This window comes from Narcine bancroftii, chromosome 1, assembly GCF_036971445.1.
Source record: "Narcine bancroftii isolate sNarBan1 chromosome 1, sNarBan1.hap1, whole genome shotgun sequence".
Lineage (NCBI taxonomy): Eukaryota > Metazoa > Chordata > Chondrichthyes > Torpediniformes > Narcinidae > Narcine > Narcine bancroftii.
In genome coordinates, this window is record NC_091469.1 from 318,320,260 (window position 1) to 318,347,548 (window position 27,289).

General features: G+C 43.4%; 1 protein-coding gene across 1 annotated transcript in view; it reads right to left on the minus strand.

Annotated features, from left to right (window-relative positions):
• The window catches only part of LOC138747501 (collagen alpha-6(VI) chain-like), a 151,849-nt gene that overhangs the window by 65,496 nt on the left and 59,064 nt on the right, over positions 1-27,289 (minus strand). Inside the window, exons 14-17 of the mRNA XM_069906770.1 lie at positions 26,005-26,070; positions 17,210-17,263; positions 13,859-13,894; positions 1,319-1,381 (exon numbers count right to left, since the gene is read on the minus strand). Of these exons, the coding sequence (XP_069762871.1) occupies positions 1,319-1,381; positions 13,859-13,894; positions 17,210-17,263; positions 26,005-26,070 (219 nt within the window). The remainder of the gene's footprint in view (positions 1-1,318; positions 1,382-13,858; positions 13,895-17,209; positions 17,264-26,004; positions 26,071-27,289) is intronic.

A 27,289-nucleotide genomic window follows, 5' to 3' on the forward strand; every position in this document is an offset into this window, starting at 1 on the left:
GAAAGGAGTTTGTATGCTCTCCCCATGTCTATGTGGGTTTTCCCCAAGGGGGGTCCAGTTTCCTCCCACCATTGAAAACGTATAGGGTTGTGGGTCAATTGGGTGGCACGGGCTCGTGGGCCGGAATGGACTGTTACTGTGGAGTGTGTCTAGGTATAGATCAATTTTCTGGAATCGGGCTTGTTCCCTTTTCACCAGGTCATGCTCCCCTGCGAAGGTGTGTTTCTGAAGACGGGATTGCTCTACTCACTGAAATGCCCGTGCAAATGAATGTTGTGAGTGTGAAGTCCATTTGGGCTGCACTCTGTCTTAAAAATTTCCCATGTTCATATCTCCCTCCCCAGCAAAAGTTCACCATAGACAGAGATGTCCCAGGCCAAATGTAACTTTCTACATGACTCACACATTAATCTTTGTGTGCTGCACAAACAATTGCACATAAATAGTTGGGACTCAATTTCATTATGTCCACTCAAGAACAGAGTTCTGTTCGAATATCTTTCAAGTCCATTATTAATGCTGGTAGATCGGGACCATAATAATCCCTTGCAGGGTAGCAAGTCTTTTGATAAGGAAACTTGAGAAAATCCAATGTCTCAGCTAATAGCCCATTGTCCTTTCAAGGGAGGGTTTAATCAGACAGTAAATAATGAGGCCTCTAAAAAGGATCCTACTGTCCTAGTAAATAGAGGTTTTAGGTAATGACCTGATGAAAAGGTCATGTTTCCGACTCTGATGCTTTTCTTGACAGAAGAAACTGCTGGAATCCCAAACAAATCAAGAGAAGCTGGCCAGACTCAATGAGTCAGGCAGCATCCATGCAGAGAAACGGGCGGTCAACGATTTGGGTCACGGGCTTTGGCGGAGATGCCTTGAGGCATCAGATTGGGAATCTTATTCAAGATGGTTATTTTCTTCTCTCTTACTTGAAGGAGAATAATGGCATTGACATTGGTGGTGGGCAGAAGTGAAAATAGGGTGATAATGAAATGAAGGTCCATCACGTATCTTGCCCAGACTCCCTTCTCACTGGCACTTGTTGAGCTACTGACTTGATTTCATGTGCTTTCTCTGAAGCTCAGTATCTCTTGGAGAGTAGTTTACAGTGCTATAAAAGGGATAGGGTTTGACTGTAACAACCTCAATGAGTGAATAGCAAAGAAACAGAATATTGTCAAATGTGGATGCATATTCTTGAAGGGAGGTCAGTTATAGAACACGATGAACATGCATGAAGCCAAATAGTAAGTCAGATGGATGCCAATGGTGCCTGCAAACTTCCAGACCACTAATGTTCAAACAAAAGGGTCATCGTTACCTGTGCGCCTTGAAATCCTCGACTTCCACGATTACCTCTCTTACCAGGCTTTCCACTTTGACCCTGTACAGAAGCAGATGACTATTATTTAAGGAGACAAACCTCTAATTTTACAATAGGATTTGACCTTGCTCTTGAAAAAAAAATCACAATTTTAAGTTTCAATATATGGCAAAAAAATTAAATGAATTTCAGTACAGCGGAGGCGTTTTTAAAACTTTCAACAATAAAATAGGGCAGAAGGCCCATCCACCGCATGAAACCCGTGTTGCCCAATTACATCTCATGAATGAACCAGCCCTGTATGCTTTGGAGAGAGAGAGAAGCCCGAAATGTCGGTTATGCATTTTTACCTTTGCTACATAAAGGACATTGACCAGCTGAGGTTGTCCAGTTTTTACTCCAGGCACATGTTGCCTCCTTTATCCTTATTGGCCCCATCTTCATTCTCGTCATCCTTCTGTTCATTACATATGTATAGAACGTCTTGGGGTTCTCCTTAATCCTACATGCCGAGGCCTTCTCGTGCCGTCTTTGAGCTCTCCTCAGAACTTTCCTGGCTACCATATACTTTTCATGAGCCCTTCCTGTTTTCTGCTTTCTATATCTAATGGATGCTTCCTCTTTCCTCTTGACTGGCTGCCTCACCTGTAGTTTCCTCTTCCTTCCATCTTTTCTCTGTTTCAGTGGGACAAACCTATCCTAAACCCCACACAAGTCGTGCCTTGACATCCTCCGTATCATTTCTGTGCTTTCTCCTGTGAACATCTGTTCCTAATTCACTCTCCCTAGTTCCTGCCTCATCCCACCATAATTAGCCCTTCCCCAATTAAATACTTTACCATTTTGTTTGCTTCTATCCTTGACCATAGCTGCGCTAAAGCTCACGGAGTTGTGGTCACTATCACCGAAATGCTCCACCACAAAAAGGTCTGTCACCTGACCAGGAGGTGCCAGTCAATGTGAGGGAAGTTGAAGTCTTGCATAACAACAACCCTGTAGGTTCTACACCATTCCAAAATCTACCTATTTATCTGCTCCTTGGTGTCCTGAGGTCTATTTCGGGGGGGGGGGGGGGGGGGGCTATAGACAACTCCCAGTACAGCAATTGCCCCCTTCCTATTTCTGACTTCCACCCACACTGACTCAGTGGACACACCCTATGTAGTGTCTTCCCTTCTTACAGCTGTGATACTATCCCTGACCGACCAGTAATGTTACTCCCCCTCTCTTACCTCCCATCCAATTTCTTTGAAAACATCCAAGTCCAAGAACCTGCATCAGGCAACCCTTCCCTACCTCCAGCCAAGTTTCAGTAGCAGCCACAACATCGTTGTTCCACGTACTGATCCACGCTCTAAGTTCATCCCCTTTATTCCTAATACTCCTTGCGTTGAAATAGACATTTCAAACCCTCCAAATGGCTACATTTATGTTTCCTCCCCAGCCTGTCCTTCCTCACAAACTCACAACTCAAACCTTTGGCCTTCTGCCCTCAAATTCTGATTCCCACCCTCCTGCCAAACTAGTTTAAACCCTCCCCAACAGCTCCAGCAAACCTGCCCACCAGGATATTGGTCACCCTCCATTTCAGGTGCAGCCCGTCCTTTTTGTACAGGTCAGACCTTCCCCAGAAGAGATCCCAATGATCCATAAATCTGAACCTCTGGCCCCTGGCACCAACTCTTCAGCCACACATTCATCTGTCACAACTTCCTGCTCCTACCCTCACTGGCGCGTGGCACAGGCAGCCATCTCAACATTACCACACGAGGTCCTGTTTTTCCAGCTTCCTTCCTATCTCCCTTTATTTCCTCTTCAGGGCATCATCCCAATCACTATCACTCTCTTCCCCCACCCCCCTCCCCCTTCATAGCTGAAGGGTCAGTCTCTGCACCAGAGACCTGACCATTACAACTTGTCCCTCATTGGTTATCCCCTCCCCAACAGTATACACATTGTTGAGAGGAAGGTCCTCGGGGTGGGGGGGGGTGCTCTGCACTGCTTACCTATTCCCCTTCCCTCTCCTCGCAGACACCCAGCTACCTGTTCAAGACCCTGTCTCTTAAATAAAAGGACTGTATCTGATTTCACCATCCCTTCTGGCGGTGAGTTCCAGATATCAATCACTCTCTGTTTAAAAAAAACTTTCCCCCTTTCATCTTAAACTTGTATCCTATTATTTCTTTTGTCCCACCATGGGAAAAAGGTTCTAGCCCATCTCTGGTCCTTATCATTTTATATGCCTCCAGCGGGTCACCCCTCAGCTTCTTTGGCTTCCATGCCTCATTTATTTGTTCTCTCTCCGTGACTAAAGTCACCAATCCAGGCCACATCCGATACTCTGCACTCCCTCCAGCGCAGCAATATTCTACCCATGATATGGTGACATGAACTGCATGTAATACTCTGAATGGTCTAACCAGTTTTGCCAAGCTGCAACATAACATGCCAACTTTTACTCTCTATGCCCAGGCCTATAGAGGCAAGCATCCCAAATTCCTTCTTTGAACCATAGAACATTGCAGCACAGAAACAGGCCGTCTTAGCCCCTCTGGTCTGTGCCAAACCATTTTTTTTTTGCCTATTCCCACTGACGTGCACCCAGCCTGTGGTCTTCCAGACCTCTCCCATCGGTCCAAATCCTTCTTAAATGTTGAAATTGAGCCTTCAGCTGGAAGCCTGTCTTACACTCCCATCATGCTCAGTGTGAATAAGTTCACCCTCGTGTTCCCTCTAAACTTTTCCCCTTTCACCTTTGCATGACCAATCAACCACAATCAGACAGAGAATCATGATTAAGAGGCTTTAATCACCTTAAAGTGTCAGCACACCTTGCATGTTGCTGGCCCGGTTCCAAGGTAGGAACTGAGGGAGGCGTTTGGGTGTAACAGTCTTTATGGGGATACCTGGGAGGGAGGAGTCCCAGGTTCAGGGGGTGGGCCAGCCCATATAGTACATACATACATCTATACACATAGTGGTGGCACCACAATCTTTAACCTATGTCATCTGGTTTGTATCTCACCTTCCTGCAAGTGGAAAAAGTTTATTTACATTTACTCTGTCCATCCCCCTCATCATTTTAAATACCTCTATCAAATCTCACCTCATTCTTCCACATTCCAGGAAAAAAAGTCTTAACCTAGAACCATAGAACAATTACAGCACAGTGACAGGCCTCCTCGGCCCCTCTAGTCTGGGCCTAGTCCCAGTGACCTGCACTCAGCCCTTAGCACTCCAGACCTATAGAAGTAGGAAGAGCCGACTTTGAAGAATCAAACAGCGACATCGCTATGAAATCTTGGCTGCCATAAGCCACTTACTCCTGAGGTAACTTTTCTGACACCTCCTGCTTAAAACCCAAGAGCACAGAAGGATCGTGAGGCCTAGCTTTTGCGGTCGTTATTCATACTGAAAATCAAGATCAAGAGAGCATTTCCACTTATGCTCCACGGGAGGTTTCTGTCCTCCCTGAGCTTGCCTTTGTACACCTGCGTTAGGGTGTGACAGGCTAACCTTTCCCTGTAACTCAGTAAATCTTCTCTGCACTCTTTCTATCTTATTGATATCTTTCCTGTAGTGACTTGTACAACTTTAACATAACATCCCAGCTCCTATGCTCATTACTTTGATTTATGAAGGCCAATATGCCTCTTTATAACCTGTGATGCCATTTTCAGGGAATTATGTATCTGTATTTCCCAGATCCCTCTGTTCTACCACACATCTCAGTTTTCAACCATTCACCATGTAAGTCCTTTCTTGGTTTGTCCTTCCAAAATGCTTCACCTCACACTTGTCTGCATTAAATTCCATCTGCTATTTTTCAGCCCATTTTTCCAACTGGTCCAGATCCCTCTGCAAGCTTTGAAAATCTTCGTCATTGTCCACAACACTTTTAATCTTAGTGTCATATGCAAACTTGCTGATTCAATTTACCACATTATCATCCAGATCATTGATATAGATGACAAACAAAAATGGTCTGTTACAGAGTCCAGAGGATCCCAAAAACCACCAGCAATAGATATGCACAACACAGGGTTACTTAAACAAAACAGAATTGAACTTTAACTTATTACTTAACCTACCTAACTACTTAATCCCCACTCTAATACTAAGCACAGGTGTGTGTAATCTATATTTAAGATTAGAAAATTTCTTTGGTTCACAATCCAATCTCACTGATTGCAGGTAATTCTTGTACTGTGCACAGAAGTTAGCATTAACAAAGTTCACTGGTCTTAGGTGCTTAACAGGCAAATGGTTACCACTCAGAAGGGTTCTCGCTGGTTTTCAGAGAGAGATCTTTTTCCAGGACATCTGCAACTGATTCCTTCTCAATCGGTCTTGCTGACAAAACTTTCTCTCTTCAGGGTTCTCCAGAAGATACCCTTTCTTTCAGGTCACCTTTCAGATCACCAGTCTTCTCTTTTAACCAGGCAGCCTTCCAAAGTTTGCCAGCTTGTCCTTCTTGAACTGATTTCTGTTGCTCTCCTCTCTGTTTCACTCCCTCCCTCTCTGAGAGCAAAACTGTTCTCCTCTGCCTGCAGAGATCACATGCTCTCCCAGGCAAGCTGCTGTGGATACTTTGTTGCCTCCTGCAAAAAGCATTCTGTAAAAATCCTGCAAATATTCTGTGGTTTAAAATGTGTATGTGCAAGCTGCTCAAACAATTCCTCCCAAACTATCTCTAAGTACCCTGTCACATGTCCCAGCACCGATCCTGGAGGCACACCACTAGTTACAAGTCTCCAGTTTGAGAAGCAATCATCTACCACTTCTCTCTGGCTTCTCCCAACCAGCCATTGTTGAATCCAGTTCACTACTTCACCATGAATACTTAGTGTCTGAACCTTCCTGACTAATCTCCCATGTGGAACCTTGTCAAAGGCCTTACTGAAGTCCATGTAGACAACATCCACAGCCTTTCCTTCATCAACTTTACTGGCAACTGTCATGATAATGAATATGTATGAGATGTACCGGAAGTCACGTGGTATGAGAGAGAGATAAGAGCACAAGCAGGAGAACAAAGGAAACTGGAAAATAAAGACCCTGAGAAGTTTACCTGATAAAACTTGTGTTTGATGTTTTATTAGCTTCACATTTCGGGCCACAAATGTGACATTGGCGACGAGGATGGAAGAAGCTTGAAGAAAATTAAAGACTAAACAAGATTACAGAGGATTACAGACAACTTCAAGGTGATAAGAATTTTCTCTTTGACTCAGTACTTTTGGGTCCGGAATATTTCCTCATGGCTGGGGCAGACGGTGACTTTCTAACACATAGTAGAATTGCTCATTTTGACCCAACGGGTGATGCAAGCACTGTAAGTGTGAAGTGGAAGGCATGGCTGGAAGAATTTGAATCCTACGCCGACAGTCGTGGCCTATTTCTAGATACCGGTACAGTTGAACAAAAAGCGCAGAGAAGGGCGTTACTTCTTTTCACTGCTGGTCCCGCAGTTCGGGAAACATTTAAGACACTTTTGAATACTGGAAGAAAGGATGAGTACTGGAAAGCGGTAGATGCATTAAATGCACACTATGTAGTGACACCGAATGCTACATTTCAATGCCATTTGTTTCGGAGAACGAGACAAGAAGATGGCCAGACAATTGCCAGCCTGCTGTTGGATGCAATTACATGCCAGCTGATTTGGACAACCAATTATTGGATCAAGTCGTACAGCACTGCAGATCAGATAAACTCAGAATACGTCTACTGGAAAGAGGGAGTGAGTTGGAACTCACCGATGCTTTAACCATTGTTGCTGCATTAGAGGCTGTTGAAGGGCAATTTCATACCATGATCCTGAAAGACAACTCAAGCCAGCAAATTAAGAGGCTCTCACATCGCCATAACCAGCCAAGATATACGTCGACACAGGACGTGGAGTGTTATCAATGTGGAAACCGAGGTCACTTTGGAAAAGACCCTTATTGCCCAGCCAAAGGCAAAGTTTGCAGAAAGTGTGGAGGTAAGGACCACTTTGCAAAGAAGTGCAAAAGCAAGTCCAATGCAGACCAGAAGAGGAAGAGTACAACTTCCAAAGGCAAAGCCTGGGGGAAAGGAAAGTATCCTGGAAAGAAAGATACCATTCGCCAGATAGACGGTGACGATGATGATACCCAGGAGGAACAGAGTTGTTACCAATTTACGTTGAATGATGTACATCATGGGAAGGTCCCAGTGATCATTGGTGGAGTGACAGTGCAGGTCATTGTAGACTCAGGCAGTGACAGTAATGTGATTGATCGACATTTATGGGAGAAGTTGAAAAGGAAAAAGATCATCTGTACCTCAAGGAAGTGCTCCAAGAAACTGTATCCATATACAGCAACCAAGCCATTGCAGACCATTGGATGTTTTACTGCAACTGTTGAAGCTGGAGATAAGTACACCGAAGCAGAGTTTATGGTCATAGAAGAGAGGGGAGAACCATTGCTGAGTAGAAGCACAGCGCAAGACCTGGCAATACTTCATATTGGAGCTTGTGTCAATTCAATTCAGTCATATGAGGATATGAAGCAAGAATTCCCCGCAGTCTTCCAAGGAGTAGGAAAGCTGAAAGGTCGACAATTGAAGCTAGCGGTAGACGAAACGGTCAAACCCAAGGCACAACCAATGTGCCGAACTCCGTTTGGACTTCGTGGGAAAGTCAAAGCCAAAATTAAAGAATTGATCGAACAAGACATTATTGAACCAGTGGAACATTCGACACAATGGGTCAGTCCCATAGTGATTGTGCCCAAACCAAAGGGTGACATAAGACTATGTGTTGACATGAGAATGGCCAATGAAGCTATAATTAGAGAACGACACCCTATACCAACAGTGGAGGAAATACTTCAAGAACTAACTACCAGCAAGGTATTCTCAAAAATTGATCTGAAGTGGGGCTATCATCAATTAGAGCTGGATCCAGGTTCCCGAGATGTAACGACATTTGTGACTCACTGTGGATTGTATCGTTACAAGAGACTATCATTTGGAATTAATGCAGCTTCGGAGATCTACCAGTATGAAATCCATCGAGTGATTCAAGGCATTCCTGGAGTTGCCAACATTTCTGACGACATCATAGTCCATGCACCAACGAAGGAAGAGCATGACAAATGGTTGAGGCGTGTACTATCTAGACTACAGGAGGCAGGCCTTACCGTGAATGGAAACAAGTGCCAGTTCGGTGTGTCAGAAATGGACTTCATGGGACACAGACTTACACGGGAAGGACTAAACCCCGCAGAGGCCAAGGTGAAAGCTATTGCAGAGGCACGTGCACCTCAGAACGCAACAGAGGTGAGGAGTTTCCTGGGAGTGGTCAATTTTTGTGCAAAGTTCATTCCTAATTTCGCTACAGTTGCAGAACCACTAAGGAAACTAACCAGGAAAGGTGTACCATTTCATTTTGGATCTGAGCCCAAGAAAGCGTTCACAGCGCTGAAGCAAAGCCTGACAGATGCAAAAACTCTTGGATATTACAATCCGGCGGCATCAACCAAAGTCATAGCGGATGCCAGCCCGGTTGGTTTAGGAGCCGTGTTGGTCCAGATGCATGATGGAGGACCAAAAATCATTGCCTATGCCAGCAGATCGTTATCAGATGTGGAAAGAAGATACTCTCAGACAGAGAAAGAAGCACTCGGACTTGTATGGGCCTGTGAGAGGTTCCATGCATATTTATACGGCATTGAATTTGAATTCATCACAGATCATAAGCCATTAGAGGTGATCTATGCACCTAGATCCAAACCATGTGCCAGAATAGAGAGATGGGTACTCAGACTACAACCCTACAAATATAAAGTAATCCACATTGCAGGGAAAACAAACATTGCAGATCCGCTGTCCAGATTGGTGAAGGATGGTGGTCCACATTCCAAATCAGAATTGGGAACAGAAACAGAGAGCTTTGTACGCTTCGTAGCTATTCAGTCGACACCGAAAGCTGTGACTACGAAGGAAGTCTAGAGAGAATCCGAACGTGATCCAGAACTCATGGAAGTAAGAGAATGCATACAGAGTGGACAATGGGACAAGTGTACTCACAAGGCTTACATTCCCATTAGAGACGAACTTTGTTGCATCGGACAGTGTGTATTAAGAGGTTGCAGATTGGTGATACCGCAAAGATTGAGACCGAAGATCGTATCCTTAGCGCATGAAGGACACCTAGGTATTGTTGGTACCAAGCAAAACCTCAGAACCAAGGTATGGTGGCCAGGTTGTGATAAAGACGCAGAGAAATTTGTTAAAACTTGTCACGGATGTCAAATCACAAGTAGGAATAATCCGCCAGAACCGATCCGGAGTACGCAACTCCCGACAGGACCATGGATCGACGTAGCTGTTGATTTTCTAGGACCTTTACCAACGGGTGAATCAATTATCGTAGTGATAGATTACTACAGCAGATACTATGAGTACGTGGTGTTGAAGTCCACAACCACTGAAAAAACAATACAAGCATTAGCAGAGATATTCGCAAGATATGGATTACCTGTTACATTATACTCTGACAATGGTCCACAATTCATTTCAGAGACATTTGCGGAATACATGAGGACCACAGGTATCCACCATCATAAAGTAACTCCGAAATGGCCGCAAGCCAACGGGGAAGTAGAGAGACAAAATCAATCCATTGAAAAACGATTGAGGATTGCACACGCAGAAGGACAAAATTGGCGAGAAGCATTGCTATCTTATGTGGCTGTCTATCAAGCAACACCTCATGCAACCACTGGAAAAAGTCCTGCAGAAGCATTTTTTGTGAGAAAAATCTGCACAAAAATGCCAGAAATAAAGGAAATCCGAGACGACCAGGAGATGAGGGACCACGATGCTGAAAAGAAAGGTGCAGCAAAGCTGTACACAGATTCGAAACGTGGAGCCAAGTACTCAGACATCATGCCAGGAGATAATGTTCTAGTGAGGCATGAAACTGGTGGTAAGCTAGACACACCTTATTACCATCAACCCTATACTGTCGTATCCAGAAGTGGCAGTATGGTGACAGTCAAGTCTCCGACTGGAGTCCTGTATAAGAGAATTGTATCAGGTGTAAAGAGGTACCAGTCCAGAGATACATCGAGCGAAGAGGTTGAAAGGCCAATACGAGATACTGAAACTGAGAGACCTGACGATGTTCCAGAGGCAGTTACCAGCACTCCTGATGAAGTGACTAGAGCGCCAGAAACACCCGAAGCCGTGGCGAGCAGTATTTCCGACGCTGAGAGTGAACAACTGAGAAGCAACGACAATATCGCAGGCAGGCCGAAACGAAACCGGAAAGCGCCCAAACGATACGAAGACTTTGTGCCATAGTTTTAATAAGAACTTTGGGACAGTATTTTAATCTTATATCATAAAGTGCATGTATGAGTGCTGTAGGAAGCAAACTTTATGTAGTTGAGTTATAGTATTACCATTAGTTACGATGTTTGTAGGTTTCCGAGGGATATTGGTAAGTGAAGGTAAAGTTTATTTCTGATTAAAGGAGGGATGTCATGATAATGAATATGTATGAGATGTACCGGAAGTCACGTGGTATGAGAGAGAGATAAGAGCACAAGCAGGAGAACAAAGGAAACTGGAAAATAAAGATCCTGAGAAGTTTACCTGATAAAACTTGTGTTTGATGTTTTATTAACTTCACATTTCGGGCCACAAATGTGACAGTAACCTCCTCAAAAACTCTATAAAATTATAACATAACATAACATAACAATTACAGCACGGAAACAGGCCATTAGGCCCTTCTAGTCCGCACCGAACCAAACACCCCTTTCTAGTCCACCTCCCTGCACAATGCCCATAACCCTCCATCTTCTTCTCATCCATATACCTGTCCAACCTTTTCTTAAATAATACAATTGACTCCGCCGCCACTATTTCTCCCGGAAGCTCATTCCACACGGTTACCACTCTCTGAGTAAAGAAGTACCCCCTCATGTTACCTCTAAACCTCTGCCCCTTAATTCTTAACTCATGTCCTCTTGTTTTAATCTTTCCTCCTCTTAACGGAAATAGTCTATCCACATCCACTCTGTCTATCCCTTTCATAATCTTAAATACTTCTATCAAATCCCCTCTCAACCTTCTACGCTCCAAAGAATAAAGACCTAATCTGTCCAATCTCTCCCTATACTCTAGATGCTTAAACCCAGGTAACATTCTGGTAAACCTTCTCTGCACTCTCTCCACTCTGTTTATATCCTTCCTATAATTAGGCGACCAGAACTGCACACAGAACTCCAAATTAGGCCGCACCAATGTCTTATACAATCTCAACATCACCTCCCAACTCCTATATTCCATGCAATGATTGATAAAGGCCAGCATACTAAAAACCTTCTTCACCACCCTATTCACGTGAGTTTCTACCTTCAGGGAACGATGTACCGTTACTCCTAAATCTTTCTGCTCTTCTGTATTCATCAATGCTCTCCCATTTACCACGTATGTCCTATTCTGATTCTTCTTACCAAAATGAAGCACCTCACACTTATCAGCATTAAATTCCATCTGCCATTTTTCAGCCCACTTTTCTAAGCAGCCCAAATCCCTCTGCAATCCTTGAAAACCTTCTTCATTATCCACTATTCCACCTATCTTAGTATCGTCTGCATATTTACTAATCCAATTCACCACCCTATCATCTAGATCATTAATGTATATAACGAACAACAATGGGCCCAATACAGATCCTTGAGGCACACCACTGGTCACCGGCCTCCAACCTGACAGACAATTATCCACTACCACTCTCTGGCCTCTCCCTTTCAGCCAATGTTCAATCCACTTGACTATCTCAAAATTTATACCTAAAGACTGCACCTTCCTAACTAACCTTCCATGTGGTACCTTATTGAAGGCCTTACTGAAGTCCATATAGACAACATCCACTGCGCTACCCTCATCCACATTCCTAGTCACCTCTTCAAAAAATTCAATCAGATTGGTCAAACATGACCTTCCTCCCACAAATCCATGTTGAGTGCTCCTGATCAGACCCTGTCTATCCAGATGTTTATAAGTACTATCTCTAAGAATTTTCTCCATTAATTTACCTACCACAGACGTCAAACTTACAGGCCGATAGTTGCCAGGCTTCCTCCTTGAACCCTTTTTAAATAACGGAACCACATGCGCAATGTGCCAATCCTCCGACACTATCCCCATATCTAATGACATTTGGTTAAACATGACCTACCATGCACAAACCCTTGTTGACTATCTTTCCTCACTATCCAAATAATTTAATATTTCTTCATTTCCCTCTGTTCATCTCCTTGGCACCTGATAATTTTCTAGACATGTATTAGACTTCCCAAAATGCACCACCTCGACCTTATCGGGATTACATTTCACCTGTCACTGCTTTGCTCAAGTTTCAGCTGATCTATATCCTGCTGTGGAATCCTTTCACTCCTGTCCTCTGCCTCAAAGCACTAACTCCATTTCGGATTCAATGAGCTGGCTCACCATGGATTCCATGTGCCTTAACTTTCCAGACCAGCCTACCAGGCAAGACCTTTCCAAATGTCTTAGTAACATCCACATGGACAATGTCTCCTGCCCTGTCTAGTTCCTTCCTCAAATAACATTATCAAGTTTGTGATCTTTTCATACAAAATAACATTAGATCCTGGAGATTTCAATTTGTATGACAACTGGACTATTTAAATTTGGATTGATTAATCTGGAATACCAAACTACAATGAAGGCTTATGATGAAAACAACACAAATATCATTCAAGGGTTGTAGCGTGAATAAATTCTCTCATGACTGGAGGGAGAACAAATACTTTTATTAGCTCATAACTAAGGGTAGGGTTCAACAGTCATCTTCAGAAGGGTTCTGGGCTTAGGCGGGAAACCAGGGTTATATGCAGAGCTGGGAGGCAGGGCTGTCCATCAGCAAAACATCCTACTAGTGAATCCCAGTTCAATGCAGGGATGGAAACCTAGCTTATGTGTAAAGTTCACATTTATCGTCAGAGGTTTGAACACATGCATGACATCACATTCAACTCTGAGATTCTTTTTCTCCAGACTCAAAGTGGTCGATATTCAGAGTTGGTCCACTTCAGGGAAAAGGAGCAATTATATTGAATATTGACTGATGGCTTCGTCAGCTTCATCCTGTGAAAGTAAGTATGAATTTGCCTCGTTACAAACAGTTCTAATTCAGGCACCAGCTGGCTGGATGAGTAAACTTTGCCAAAATGACACTTAGCACAGATGGTGCAACTGAGCAATGGGACAGAACTGACAAAGATAAATTTGAAAAGCACATGTGTGAGTTAGAACTTCATTGTTTAATCTCACTTTCTCAGCAGGCAATATTCCCATTATTTTTGTTAATTACATTGGAAGGTAGGAATGTGTAGGATTGGGTAAGTTGACTGCAGTCCGTTTGACGTGTTGCCCAAAAATCCGACTTTTCAAGATAGTGCGATATGTTTTGAAATAATATAATCCAGTGAGAATAATTTAAATGACCAAAAAAAAAATCAAACTCACTTCTTTCCCAGATGGGCCTCTGTGTCCAGGGAGACCCTAAAACAAATAAAAAGTTACACGTTAATGTTATGTCACTTGATCTACATTTGGAACTTAGGTTGCCCTTCATAAGATTGTGCCGCTAATTTACCATCATCAAAGTGCACCACACTTCATGTTTTGTATTTCAGTTGAGTATTTGACTTGGGTTCAACCTTTTTAGGGCATGAAGAGGCAAAGAATTTCTTGCACAAGAAATGGGTGTTTATGGAGCCTGGTATTGGACTAGAGAAATCTATTGAAAGGCTCATGGGTGGTGATAGATTAGAAGAGAGTCATTAAAAATTAAAATTCCATCAAATTTAACTTCAAAAAGACTGGTTCAACATTCATACAATTAAGAGGGAGAGAGCGAGAAAGAGAGAAAGCAGACAGATAGACAAAGTTCAAAGAAACAGTTCAAAGTTCAGATTTATTGTCAGAGTACATGCATCACATCAGCCAGGCAGAATTTATACTTATCATTAGTGCAAGAAGCTGAGAGAGAGAGAGAGAGAGAGAGAGAGAGAGAGAGAGAGAGTGTGTGTGTGTGTGTGAGAGTGGAGGGGAGGGAGAGTGTGTGTGTGTGTGTGTGTGTGTGTGTGTGTGTGTGTGTGTGTGTGTGTGTGTGTGTGTGTGTGTGTGTGAGAGAGTAACAAATGAATGAAAAGCTATTAAATTACAGATGTTTATTTGAAATTGCAAATGGCCTCATTAAACAAAGTTATAAAGTTAGAAGGCATGAAGACATTTAAATTACTCCAGGGATTATTTTAGAATTACAAATATTGTGTTCAACCTTACACTGTTTGCCAAGGTCATGCTAAAAAGCAGAACTTCAGCTGTGAGATTCACAGAGCAGTTTTGCTAGGCTTCCTTGTGTGATGTTTTCCCAACATTGATATTGTTTCAGCTTAGCATTTCTGATCAGTGTTCTGAAAGCTCTCACAATTCTCGACAATATACAGTCTGAAAATACTGTTCTTGAAAGCAGTGTACCTCAATTGAGGTGACACATTTCAAGACATTGTGGTGTGTTGTAACTGGAAGGGAGACAAACCATCAGATAACCACCCAGTCTCTAAGTTCTTTTTTCTGATCCACGACAGCTTTGGAGCACAGTGGGAAATTAAAGGAAATGTGGAAAGAATAGGTTGCATAGAAAATTAGTGAGCTGGCGTAGACTCAGCTGGCTGAAAGGTCTCTATCAAGAAGGAAATCTTATAGATGAAAACTAGGTCATCTTCAAGAACACCACAAGGATGAGGATCATCGAGCGCTAAGTTGGCACCAACTCACAGAAGGCTATGGGCTGTTGCAAGGAAGACAGCAATATGAAGCCAGAAAATAGCAAGCAGAAACAAAACAAGGAGAATGCCAGAAACAGCGTGAAAGGACCCAGAACACCAATGCAGGGCCATCCATTCCAGTCAGAAATATTGGTCCCGAGTTGCCTCTTCTGGATTCTGCCTGAACAGGGTTGCCTCACAACTAAAATACTGACGGTGAGGCCTTCATCCTCAAGTCCAAAGGATGGCATTCTTGGTCCCCACTTGGAATACCCACTCCTTACTTTATTAAAACCTTTCATGACTCGATCTCATCATCAATTCTTTTCCCCGCTTTACGGAGAATACAGATTTCGCCAGGCTGCCCCTTAAACTTCATTCCTACTGCTGAATTTACTAAATCTTTTCTGCATTGTCTCAGTACCTTACACTCTCTCTAAATTATGGTGTTAAGCCTTTCTCCAAATGGGACATAACCATTACTTTGGTTTGCAACACGTCAGATTTGAGGCCCATCCTTCACATGAGTGGCGCATACTTCCCCAAGGATTTTGCACCATTTTCTCTTTCCAGAGGTCCACCCCTGCTGAAAATGTCCAACAGTGTTAGGTAATCTTCTTGTGAGGCCATTGATCCCAATTTTGCACATTGATGTGTTGCCCGAGAGAAGGCTCCGATGGCCTTGGTTTAGAAAATCCTCTGCTCTGCAATATTTCCTCAATCAAACATTAAACTCCTTTATTTCCCTTTCCCTCATCTCACGACCACATAGGGCATTGGCAATCACTGCATCGGAGGTCCTGTTGTTTAACTTCTTCGCCAGTTCAGTGAACTGTCTGGAGGATCTTCCAAGGTCACCGAAGTCCACCATCGTGGATGTGAGAAGCTGGAGCAGAGAGAAGCCGGCAAATAAAAAGTTTATCTGATTGTTTTTCTAAGGGATGTTTTTGTTCTCTCGATGAATTATAAAGGAAACTTGGTATTAATGGAAATTCTGTATTTATGATTTTTTGTATAACAGATATGTGGTTGATATATGATTTTAATATTTGAATTTAGTTTTAAAGTGGATTTCATTTGTTAAATACATGAATTATGTTTGATTTAAATATATGTTTAAGGGTATTATTTTAGTATTGATATTTTTTTTGTTGTTAGTAATTTTTTTTTGTTAAGTTTTATCCTTTTTTTGTAAGTGGGGTTTTTTCTATTTTATTTACAACATTGTTAATTAATTCTTCACTCTTTATTTTGGGGGGGAGGGTTGGATTAATTTTAAATTAGATGATTAATGTTATGTTATAATTATTGGGGGGGTTAATTTGTGTAGTTTAATGATGTAGTATTCTAATTTTTATTATCTTATTTTTTATTATTTCTTTAAATGTATTTTTTATTTTATTCATGTCATAAAATTTTAAATAAAGTTTAAAAAAAAGAGAGAAGCCGGCAGCAGGTTTAATGGAGACGTATAAGATGATGGCAATTGTAGTCAGGGAAAATAAAGGTTAAAAATAAATGGTGTGAGGATCAGGAAATTGGAAGTGAAGTAAACCTTTTTTTTCTGTTAGGAATAATTTGGGACAGTCTCCCTCCAAGGAAGTTGCAGACAGACTCATTGAAGGGCCTCCAAAAGGGAATGGGGTGTGCATCTGAAGAAAGATTATTTGCAGGGACGGGACCACCCAGGAAGCTGGCATCAAATCAATGGGCCAAATGATCTTAGTCTGAGTCACAATTCTGTGATGATTTCTGTCCGTGTTTCTCTTCCCCCATTGTCACGAGCCATCAGAAATTAGGTGCTGAATGTTATTACCTCAATTTATATGATGAGCAGCTCTCCACATGCCTGCAAACTTACCATGTCTATGGATGTGCCACGAAGATACCATGGAATTAACTTAACTCTTCAGTGACAAACCTGCACTCCATTACCAAGCGATTCCCAACCACATGTCCAGGATTAATGCAGAGAAAATGTGAAGGGTTACGATTGGAATTAAGAACTGCATTAATTGCAGTCTGATAAAAAAACGTTCCTTACCCGATTTCCTGATCCACCACGTTTTCCTGGAACACCATCGTCTCCCGGATCACCCTGTGGGAGGGGGGGTTGGAGGGTGGGGAAGAAGTTTAATTGCTAATTCACAGAAAAAACATTCTCTAGTCATTTGAAAATTATAGAACCATAGAATGATGGAGCATTACAGCAAAGGAAACAGGCTATTTGGCCCTTCCACTCTGTCACCCTAATGTTCCCCCTTTCACCCTTAATCCATGTCCTCTGGTTTGTATCTCACCTCCCCTCAGTGGGGAAAAAACTTCCTTGTATTCATTCTATCTGTACCCACCATAATTCGGTATACATTATCCAATCCCCCTCCAGGGAGCAACACCACCTGTTTCACCTTTCCCTGGAACTCCGTTCCTGAAGTCCGGGCAACATCCGAGTCAATCTTCTCTGCACCCTTTCAATCTTACTGATATCTTTCCTATAGTTCAGTGACCAAAACTGCACATGACACTCTAAATCTGGCCTCACCAATGTCTTATACAACTTTACCATAACGTCCCAACTCCTGTACTCAATACTTTGATTTATGAAGGCCAATATGCCAAAAGCTCTCCTTATGACCCTATTCATTTGTGACACCATTTTCGGGGAACAATGGATCTGTTCCTCTGTTCTACTGCACTCCTCAATGGCCTATTGTTTACTGTGTGTATCCAATCTTATTTGTCCTTCCAAAATGCAACACCTCACTCTTGTCTGCATTTAATTCCACCTGCCATTTTGTTGCCCACTAATTAATGCTTTATACATTTACAGCAATTATAGATAGATCCTGACTTACGATGATCCGACTTGCAATATTGTGAAGTAACGACGATCAGAATTCATTTTTGGGGTTGACCTGTACCTACGAGGTTGCTTCTCCCTCTGCAGGAAATGGTTCCATTCAATCAGTGCACGCAGATTGCCACCACCACCCCCCCCCCACGTCATCATTTCCGTGCTGATTGCCATCGCTGGGAGGGAAACAGAGCGAGAGTGCCCAGGGCGCACGCGTACTCTCCCAGACGTAGGCTGCAAGGTGATGCTGATGACGGGAGCCCGATGTCCCTGCTCCTGCTGGGAGCCCGACAACCCTGCTCTTGCCAGGAGCCCAAAGTCCCCACTCCTGCTGGGAGCCCAACAACCCCGCTCTTGCTGGGAGCCCGAAGTCCCCACTCCTGCCAGGAGCCTGAGGTCCCCACTCCTGCCGACGACCTTGCTCCTGCCGGGAGCCTGCGCATCCAAGCTCCTGACCCCATGGCCGTCCTGTGTCTGAAGATTCAATTCATTTAATAATTGTTTCTACACTTGCATAAAGATTGGTTCCTGTTATTTCCACTGCTTATTTTTTTTTTGCCTGGAGAGTATTACCCGTAATTCTGATTATTTGTGGCTTATTCCAGGAATGCACGAGAAGACTGTCACAGCATGTTTATTTTTGAGCTAAACAGATAGACCCCGACTTACGATATTTTCGTCTTCCGATGAACGTCCTGGAACCGAAACCCATTGTAAGTCAGAGTCTACCTTTTTGTATATAAAAATTAGACTTTAATTCTATTGGATTGTTGTACTTCCTGTGATCCTGAAGTGTGACTTTAATATTCATACAATGCACTAACTTTCAAGTGAATAAACAAAATATATAACTGCAAACCATGGGAAAATAAAATCGGTATAATTTTTGATGGAAGAGAGAAGTTGTTTTTAAGTTAAAGTACTTTCTTAATTGGACAAGAACAGGAAGTTTGAAACTGATCTTGCGCTTCTCTGGAGAGTACTGAGAGATTTCATGTACTTTCAATGAATGCCAAAGATTAGATTTTTAAAAGTGGAGACCAGGAAGCGTGCCATTAAAACAAAGTTATAAAATACTACAATTATATCATTTGTAAATAATGATCTTTGTGGATTTCTGCAATAAATACATCTTCTCTTGTGAATTGTACTTCTGAGAGAGATTTAAAAACAGATTTCTTTGTTAACTGCTGAGAGCACTCACTCAAAGCCAGTGGCAGAATTCACAGATTCCAGAGGTGTTTTTGGAGTTACCTGGGCAGATAACTGTCGACTGGATGCACAGCAGTCACTGATGCCTCAGTGTTTGACGAGATGCCAGTTAAACGGGTTACCCTGGCTGGGTTGCCACTTCTTTGCTCGGGCTTGAACTTTGCTGGATTGAAGTATGGACGGTTTAATTTTCATTGGAAAGCAGCTACACTTTTGACCTTACGAGGGGGTGGAAGGTCATTGGTGAAGGGGCTGAAGATGGCCATCTCTGGGATATTGCTTGAAGGAACTATTTGTGTGATGAACTGGGCTGGGATGGTTGACCTCAGATAACCATAAACATTTTCCTTTGGTGAGGTAGGACTTCTCCATGCTAGTGTTGTCTGTTCAAAGGCCATTGATATGCAATTTTGCCTTGATCTCAAACATTACCATCCAGAACAGTCATTTTTATTGTCATGTAACATCACATGAAATTGCCGTAGGCAGATAAAGAGTCACTATTACTATTGCCTTGCGCCCTTTACAGAGAAGAACAGAAGCAAAAGAGAGCCCCTTCAGAGACACTGAATGTCCATGAATTTGTCTCCAGCCGCACAGGCTCCTATTCGATTCTCTGGCAACCTGAGCTCCATACCTCTGACGTGATCATGAAGCTCCACCGCCCGAGGCCCTTCTGGACCACTCGGCACCCTCTCGAATCCCGATTCTGATACTCAGTTCCCGTGAGGCCAGTCCCCGGCAGCCCATGCGGGTTCACCAACCTCAACCCGCACCGGTCCCTCAGCTGCTGAGCCCCTCGCTGGTCTGTTGCCGTGGTCACCATCCTGTTAGGTCATCTCCTCTGCTTCTTCTTCTCAACAGGAGATGCTCTCCCCAATTCTGGTTATTGTTGAAGCAGCTGAAGATGGGGAGCCTGCTTGGTGGAACTCTTGCTGTGAAGGGCTTGAATGAATGACCTCAGACAACCACAAATGTTGGTGGGGTATGATTCCTCCACATGAGCATTGTCCTTTCAATGGCCAATGACATTCACTTTTACCATGGCGCCTTGATCTCAAACTTGGCCATCATTTAAGGAAAAATTGGATAGGCTTATGGATGGGAGGGGAATGGAGAGTTATGGACAAGGGTGGGACTGGAGGATAGGACTTGGTTCAGTGCGAACTAGAAGGGCCGAGATGGCCTGTTTCCATGCTGCAATTGTTATCTGGTTATAAGGACTGTCATTTTCACCTCTGTTTATCAGACCAAGGCTCTGGTGAGGTGTAGAGTGGAGGGGTCCTGCTGAAACCCAAATGCAAGCATTGTTGGCAATATCTCCTGTCACTCTACTCTGTGCCTTTGCACACCAGTGACAATCAATGTTGAGTTATAGAGGAACAAAAAAATGTTTTCACTTCAACTTCTACTCAGTCACACAAATGTTAAAAATCTGTATATCTGCCATTGCTTTGATTGCTATTGATGTTAACATGCATTGTAGTTAAACTCCGACCCCAGTTAAAAGATTGTAGTATCGGCATTGACAGTAAAGGATGACAATACCTCCGATACCAGATCACACACAGAGGTGAGGTGCCGCAAATGGAAAGATCAGGTAGATAAATGCGTGGCTGAGAAATTGGTGCAGGGTGGCAAGGTTTCAGATCCTTGGGTTCTCTTTTGGGGAAGGTACGACCTGTACGAAAAGGATGGGTTATTCCTGAACCCAGAAGGGACCAATATCCTGGCGGGAAAGTTTAATATAGCTGTTTGGGAGGGTTTAAACTAATTTGGCAGGGAGCCAGGATGCTGGGGCTGAAGAAGGGGGAAATGGCAGTAAAGTAAAGATCGGGTGCAGCAAGGATGACAGGCAGGTGATGAGACAAAATAATAGCTGGAGGGATGACAGAGACAGTGCATTCAATAACTTGTCTGAAGGTTTTATACTTAAATGCCTGCAGTAATAGAAACCAGGTGGATGATCTTGCTGAACAGCAACAGGTGGGAGGGTACAATGCTGTGTGCCCAACACTGAGTCATGACTAAAGGATGGGTGTCATTCGGAGATGAACATCCAAGGCTGCACAGTGTATCGGAAGGGTAGGCAGGGAGGTAGAGGGGGTGGCGTGTCTTTGCTGGGAAACAACAAGATCAAATTATTGAAAGGAAGGGACATGGGATCAAAAGAGGTCAAATCCTTATGGTTTGAGTTAAGGAATGGCAAAGATAAAAGGACACTAAGATACAGTAAAAAAAAAGGTAATAAAATTTAATGATGATGGCAGTCTGGTAGATACCATCTAGATGGACTTCATTAAGGTCCACGCGGAAGGCTGGTCGAAAAGGTCAGGGGCCGTGGGATCCAGGACAAGTTGGCAAATTCAACCCAAAGTTGGCTTAGTAAATGGAGGCAGGTGGTGCTTGTGACCAGTTGTGTACCACAGGGACAGGCTCTGGGATCCTTACTCTTCATTATTTCCATTAATGAACTGGATGTGAACGAGGCAGGTATGAATAGTAAATTTGTAGGTGACACCAAAATTGGTGGCATTGTTAATAGCATTGGCTTCAGAATTAGCTGATAATTTGCATGGAGATGACAGATGGGATTTAATTTGAATGAGCAAGCAGATGGGTTTTGGGAAGAGGAGGACAAACTGGAATCGAAGGAATATTGAGGAACAGAGCAAGCTTGATGGACAAAAGGATGGATCCCTGAAGTGGGTAGCAGAGGAAGATAAGGTGGTTGGTTTCAAGAGCCAGGTCATAGAAAGTAAATTGCACTGGACAATGAAGATTTTGCTTCCTGAACACTTTTGGGTGTATTTTATGGATTTTTAAGTCAAGTCAAGTCGTCACCTTGATTTTTCGTTCATACCATACTCACGCAGTAAAGATGGTAAGATGTATATTGTAAGAGTCCTCAGTACCAAGGTACACTATCCACATCTGTTCTGGGAGTCCAGGAGTCTGCTGGCCTGGCGGAATAAAGCTATTGCTGAATCTGGATGTAAGGGCCCGAGTGCTATGGTACCTCCTACCGGATGGCAGAAGGGAGAACAGTTTACGTGAGGGGTGTGTGGATCCCTTCACAATGTTTATTGCCTTTCACCTGCATTGAGTGTTGTAGATGGTCCTTCGTGGTAGAAAGATCTTTTCCGCTGACTTCACTATCCTCTGCAGGGTCTTGCACCAAGAGTCCAAGGTGGTACAGCTTCCAAACCAGGTGGGGATGCAGTTGCACAGGATGCTCTCGATACATCCTCTGGAGAATGGAGCGAGGATGGAGGGTGGGAGATGAACTTCCCTCAGCCTTTGCTGGAAGTAGAGCCGCTGTTGGGCTTTCTTGGTTATGGAGTTGGTGTTAAGGGACCGGGTGAGATTCTCTGCTAAGAGGTCTCCAAGTAACTTGATACTCTTGACAACGTCAAACGTGGAGGCGTCAATGGTCAGCAGAACATGGTCCCCCCAGACCCTCCTGAAGTTGACAACCATCTCTTTTGTTTTATTAACGTTCAGATACAGGTTGTTGGCTCTGCACCAGTCTGTTAGTGATTGCACTTCATCTCTGATCGCTGACGCCTCATTCTTACTGATCAGGCCCACCACGGTCATCTCGTCAGTGAACTTGATGATGTGGTTCGAGCAGTGTTTAGCTACACAGTCATGGGTCAGCAGAGTGAACAGCAGTGGACGAAGCACCCAGCCCTGGGGTGGGGGGGGGGGGGGGTGAGGTGTTCTCAGTGTGATGGTCTTGGAAGTGCTATCACTGATCCGGATGGCCTGAGGTCTCCCTGACAGGAAGTCGAGAATCAAATTGCAGAGGGAGGTGTTTAGACCTAGCAGGTTCAACCCCTTTATCAGGTACTGAGATAGGATCATGTTGAATATTGAGCTGAAGTCAATAAACAGCAGTCGAACATACAAAAGAGGCTCTCTTTTGCAGGTGGGTGAGGGCTAGACGGAGGGTGGTGATGATGGCATCATCCGTAGAGCGGTTGGGTCTGTATGTGAACTGCAGGGGGTCTAGTGATGGGGGCGGCAGGAGCTTGATGTGCCCCATGATGAGCCTCTCGAAGCACTTCATCACAGTGGATGTGAGTGCGAAGGGATGGTAGTCATTGAGGCAGGACACAGACGACTTCTTCAGCAGAGGGAAAATGGTGGCTGCTTTGAAGGACATTGGGACCATGACACTTCTCAGGGAGATGGTAAAGATGTCGGTGAGCCACACATCCCCTGAGCACTCTGCTGGGAATGTTATCCAGTCCAGCAGATTTCCGCAAGTTGACCTTGCTAAGCTCACGTTGGCCACCTGATCATTTGGAGGTGGGGTGGTCTCCTTTGCCGCAACCTCATTTTTCTGTCTCAAAACACGCAATGAATTTGTTCACTGTGTCTGGGAGGAAGGCATCACCAGCACAGGCAGATGGTGAGGTCTTGTGGTTGGTGAAGTCTTGGGTGCCCTTTCACATCCGCCGTGTGACCTTGCTGTCCGGGAAGTGGCTGTGAATGGGCTGGGCACATGTACATTTTGCTTCTCTGATGATAGCTTGGCTTTTGCAGTAGCTCGGGCCACCTGGTCATCGGCTCCGAAGGCAGCGTCTCAGTTCCTGAGCAGCTCACAGACCTCTGCAGTATCCATAGCTTCTGACTGGAACGAGTTATGATGGTCTTGGGCACAGTGACGTCATCCAAACAGTGATTGATGGGGCTGGTCACTGATGGGGTGCATGCCTCCAGATTGAAATAGTCACACTGGCACAGGATTTTCAGCTGCTGATCATGGAAATCACCTTAAAATGTTACTATCATCCACATTTTTTAAGATATTACCCATTCTTGTGATTTCCTGTCATATTTTTCACACGCTTCTAGCGTTCAAAACCATGAAGTGCAGCATTTCACTGAAAATTCATTTTCTGCATTCACACTGGGATGTCTTCCCCGCTGGTCTTGGTGCCGTCAGTAATGGACATTGTGAAAGGTTTCACCAGGGCATTGCGACTGTGGAAAAGCGGAGACAGGGCAACTGGAATCCATCAGCACTGGCCGACTATTGTTGGACACTGTCACGAGAGGCATCAGATGCAGAGTACAAACGAAAATCAGCGGCAAAACATTTTTAGGTCACTTGAACTAATGCAATGTGTCAGCATTATTAAGTGATTAAACATGCTAAATTCAACAAAAGTTAATGTAATGTTTCTCCAACTTACTATGTGAATGAGCAAATCTGAAATGATATTTGTACTCGGCATGTAGTTGTCTACCATTGTGGTTGGTAGGGGAGAGGCGAAGAAGACTCCAGTGATCCTCTCTGCCCATCTTAATGTTCTGTGAATTGACCTCTGATCCATTTCTCTGTACCCCACTGTGATGCAGCCGGCCAGGACGCTCTCGATAGAGCTCCTATAGAAGGTTGGCATAATGGTGGGTGGTAGCTTTGCCCACTTCAGTCTTCTCAGGAAGTGCAGTTGCCTTCCTGACAAGTGAGGAGATGTAGGTCACTCATTAGTGGACTCCAAGGAACTTGCTGGATAAGTACTTAGAGGTAAGCATGGCTGACATGCAGGTGATGGGTTGAAGGGCCTTTTCCTTGGGTGTTTGATTGTATGAAAAAACATTGATTTAATAAACAAGAGAAAGGAAAAGTAAGAAAAAACATGTTATATTCATGCTTTTAAAAACACACCCAAAGCCATGAGGAATCAACCATACAGCCCTGACTATTCTTTTTCTCCCACAGATATTGCTAAGACCTGCTGAGTTCATTCAGCAGATTATGCATATTCCAGCATCTGCAGTTTCTCGTGTGTCTGTGGTGATATGACCACCAGCCTACTGCAGGGAGTGATCTCTGTACCTGCAGGAAGTTTACCTAAGGGGCTGACTCCAGCTGGCCGGCCGTCAATCAGCCGACCTGAATATAAACCTGAGCCATTCACATGGGGATCCACCAAGGCTTGAACTGGTGTTCAGACTTTTACTGGAATAAAGCCTGTTGTACAGTCTTTTCTGAGTTTGTGCTTGCTCACTGCTACCTCAGCACGCCACAAGTGTCTCCAAACATACAGTTTTAGTTGTTTGTCATATGGATTTTTGCTAATTATCAGTGGTTCACCACCCTCTTCTTTCCACTCACATCCCACTTTAAGTAATCCTTATGTCATTGGTGCTCAGAGATTAGCAAAGGATTGCTAAGGTGGGATGTGGGTGGGAAGTTTGAGAATCACTGCTCTAGACCCAATTGTTACTGAAATATTTTGCTTGAGAAAAATGGTCATTGGCCCATTTCCTTTGGAGTTATGAAACCATGCACATAATGAGTCAATGAAGTACAATTAAAACAGTGGTTTTCAAACCTTTTCTTTCCACCCACATCCCACTTTAAGTAATGCCTTACTAATCACAGGGCACCGATAGCATAGGAATTACTTAAAGCGGGATGTGAGTGTAAAGGAAAAGGTGGAGAACCACTGATTTAGAGAATACTTGTATGAACAAATTCCACTACAGGTTCCACGTGAATTATGGAGCAAATTATTCATGCATTCGTCAACAATGAGAAAAATCACAAACTGATTAAGCTCAAAATTGTGTCAGGCAAAGTCAATATTAGAATAAGAGTAACTGGCGACTTATGAAGACTCCTTGTCAGAAAAGGAAGCACATGGTTTTTAACTGCACCATTTACTGAATTGGTCCCACCCCATCCTATCACACACTGCCAACTTTTTCAGGCAAATTATGAATTATACAGTGAAACAGGATATACATTAGCTCACCGCAAATCCTACGTCACCTTTTACACCCTTTAGTCCTTGGATATTGTTGTCGCGGCCATATTCACCCTACAAAAAGTGAAATAACAACCATTAATCCACCAAAAATATGGAACACATTTTTCTGTACATTTTTCTATACTAAAACATACATTTTCTCTGAAACAGCAATTCTATAAATTTTCTTGGGTAAATTTTGCATGCAGTATAAGCACAAAATAATCTGTCCTCTGTAGCACATAAAACATTGGATCAAGCATGCCATGATTTTATACTCAGTTACTTTGTACAATAAAGCCTTCTCTTGATGATAATGTGATGAAATTTGTTGATGACACTAAGCTTGGAGGCATTGTTGACAGTGAGGAAGATTTTCAAAGCTTGTAGAGGGATCTGGACCCCCTAGGAGAATGGTCCAAAAAATGGCAGATGGAGTTTAGTGCAGACAAGTGTGAGGTGATGCATTTTGGAAGGGCAAACCAAGAAAGGATGTATGCAGTAAATGGTGGGGCACTAAGGGGTGCAGAGAAGCAGAGAGATCTGGGAATACAGGTATATTATTCCCTGAAGGTGGACAGGGTTGTAAAGAAATCTCTTGGCATCTTGGCCTTTATAAATCAAAATATTGAGTATAGGAGTAGATCGTATAGCCATGTAATAAAACAGAATTGTAATATTACACAAAATTGCTTTTAGTCTGTCATAAGGCAGACAAAGATTTACCATGAGTATGGAAGTCAGTCCGCATGTCTGAAATGAAATCAGACAGCAAGAGAACACACAACAAAAATAGCCCTTCAAAGCAGGTAGGTTTTATTATAAGCATTCAATTTATATACGGGAAGTGAGGATGACCAATCAGGGGATGTCTCGAGCAGACATCTCCCTGAAGTCTCAGCTCTCACTTCAAAGATACAGATGGTTGCTTCTATATTTTTACAATTTCAAAGGAGTAAGGGGCAGAGCCACCCTTACTCTTAACATTACACCATTCGATATGTGAAAAAATGGCTTCCCAGCCCGGGCACCTGGCTTTTTGGTGTTTACTTACCAAAAGGCAAAATAGAATGATGTTCTGCTAACTTTATCTTTGCTTTTCATTGCATCTGTCCTTGCAGAATCTGAACAGTCAGTGCCTATTCTCAAAGCAGGTTTGCAAGGTCACATTTGCAGATGTCTAACTGTTTTCAGCCATATTATGTCACACTGAAGGTTTGTAAGCCATCTTGTGTTCAAAGTAAAAGCATCGGCATTAAGATACAAGGCACAAGAATTAAAATATAAGTGA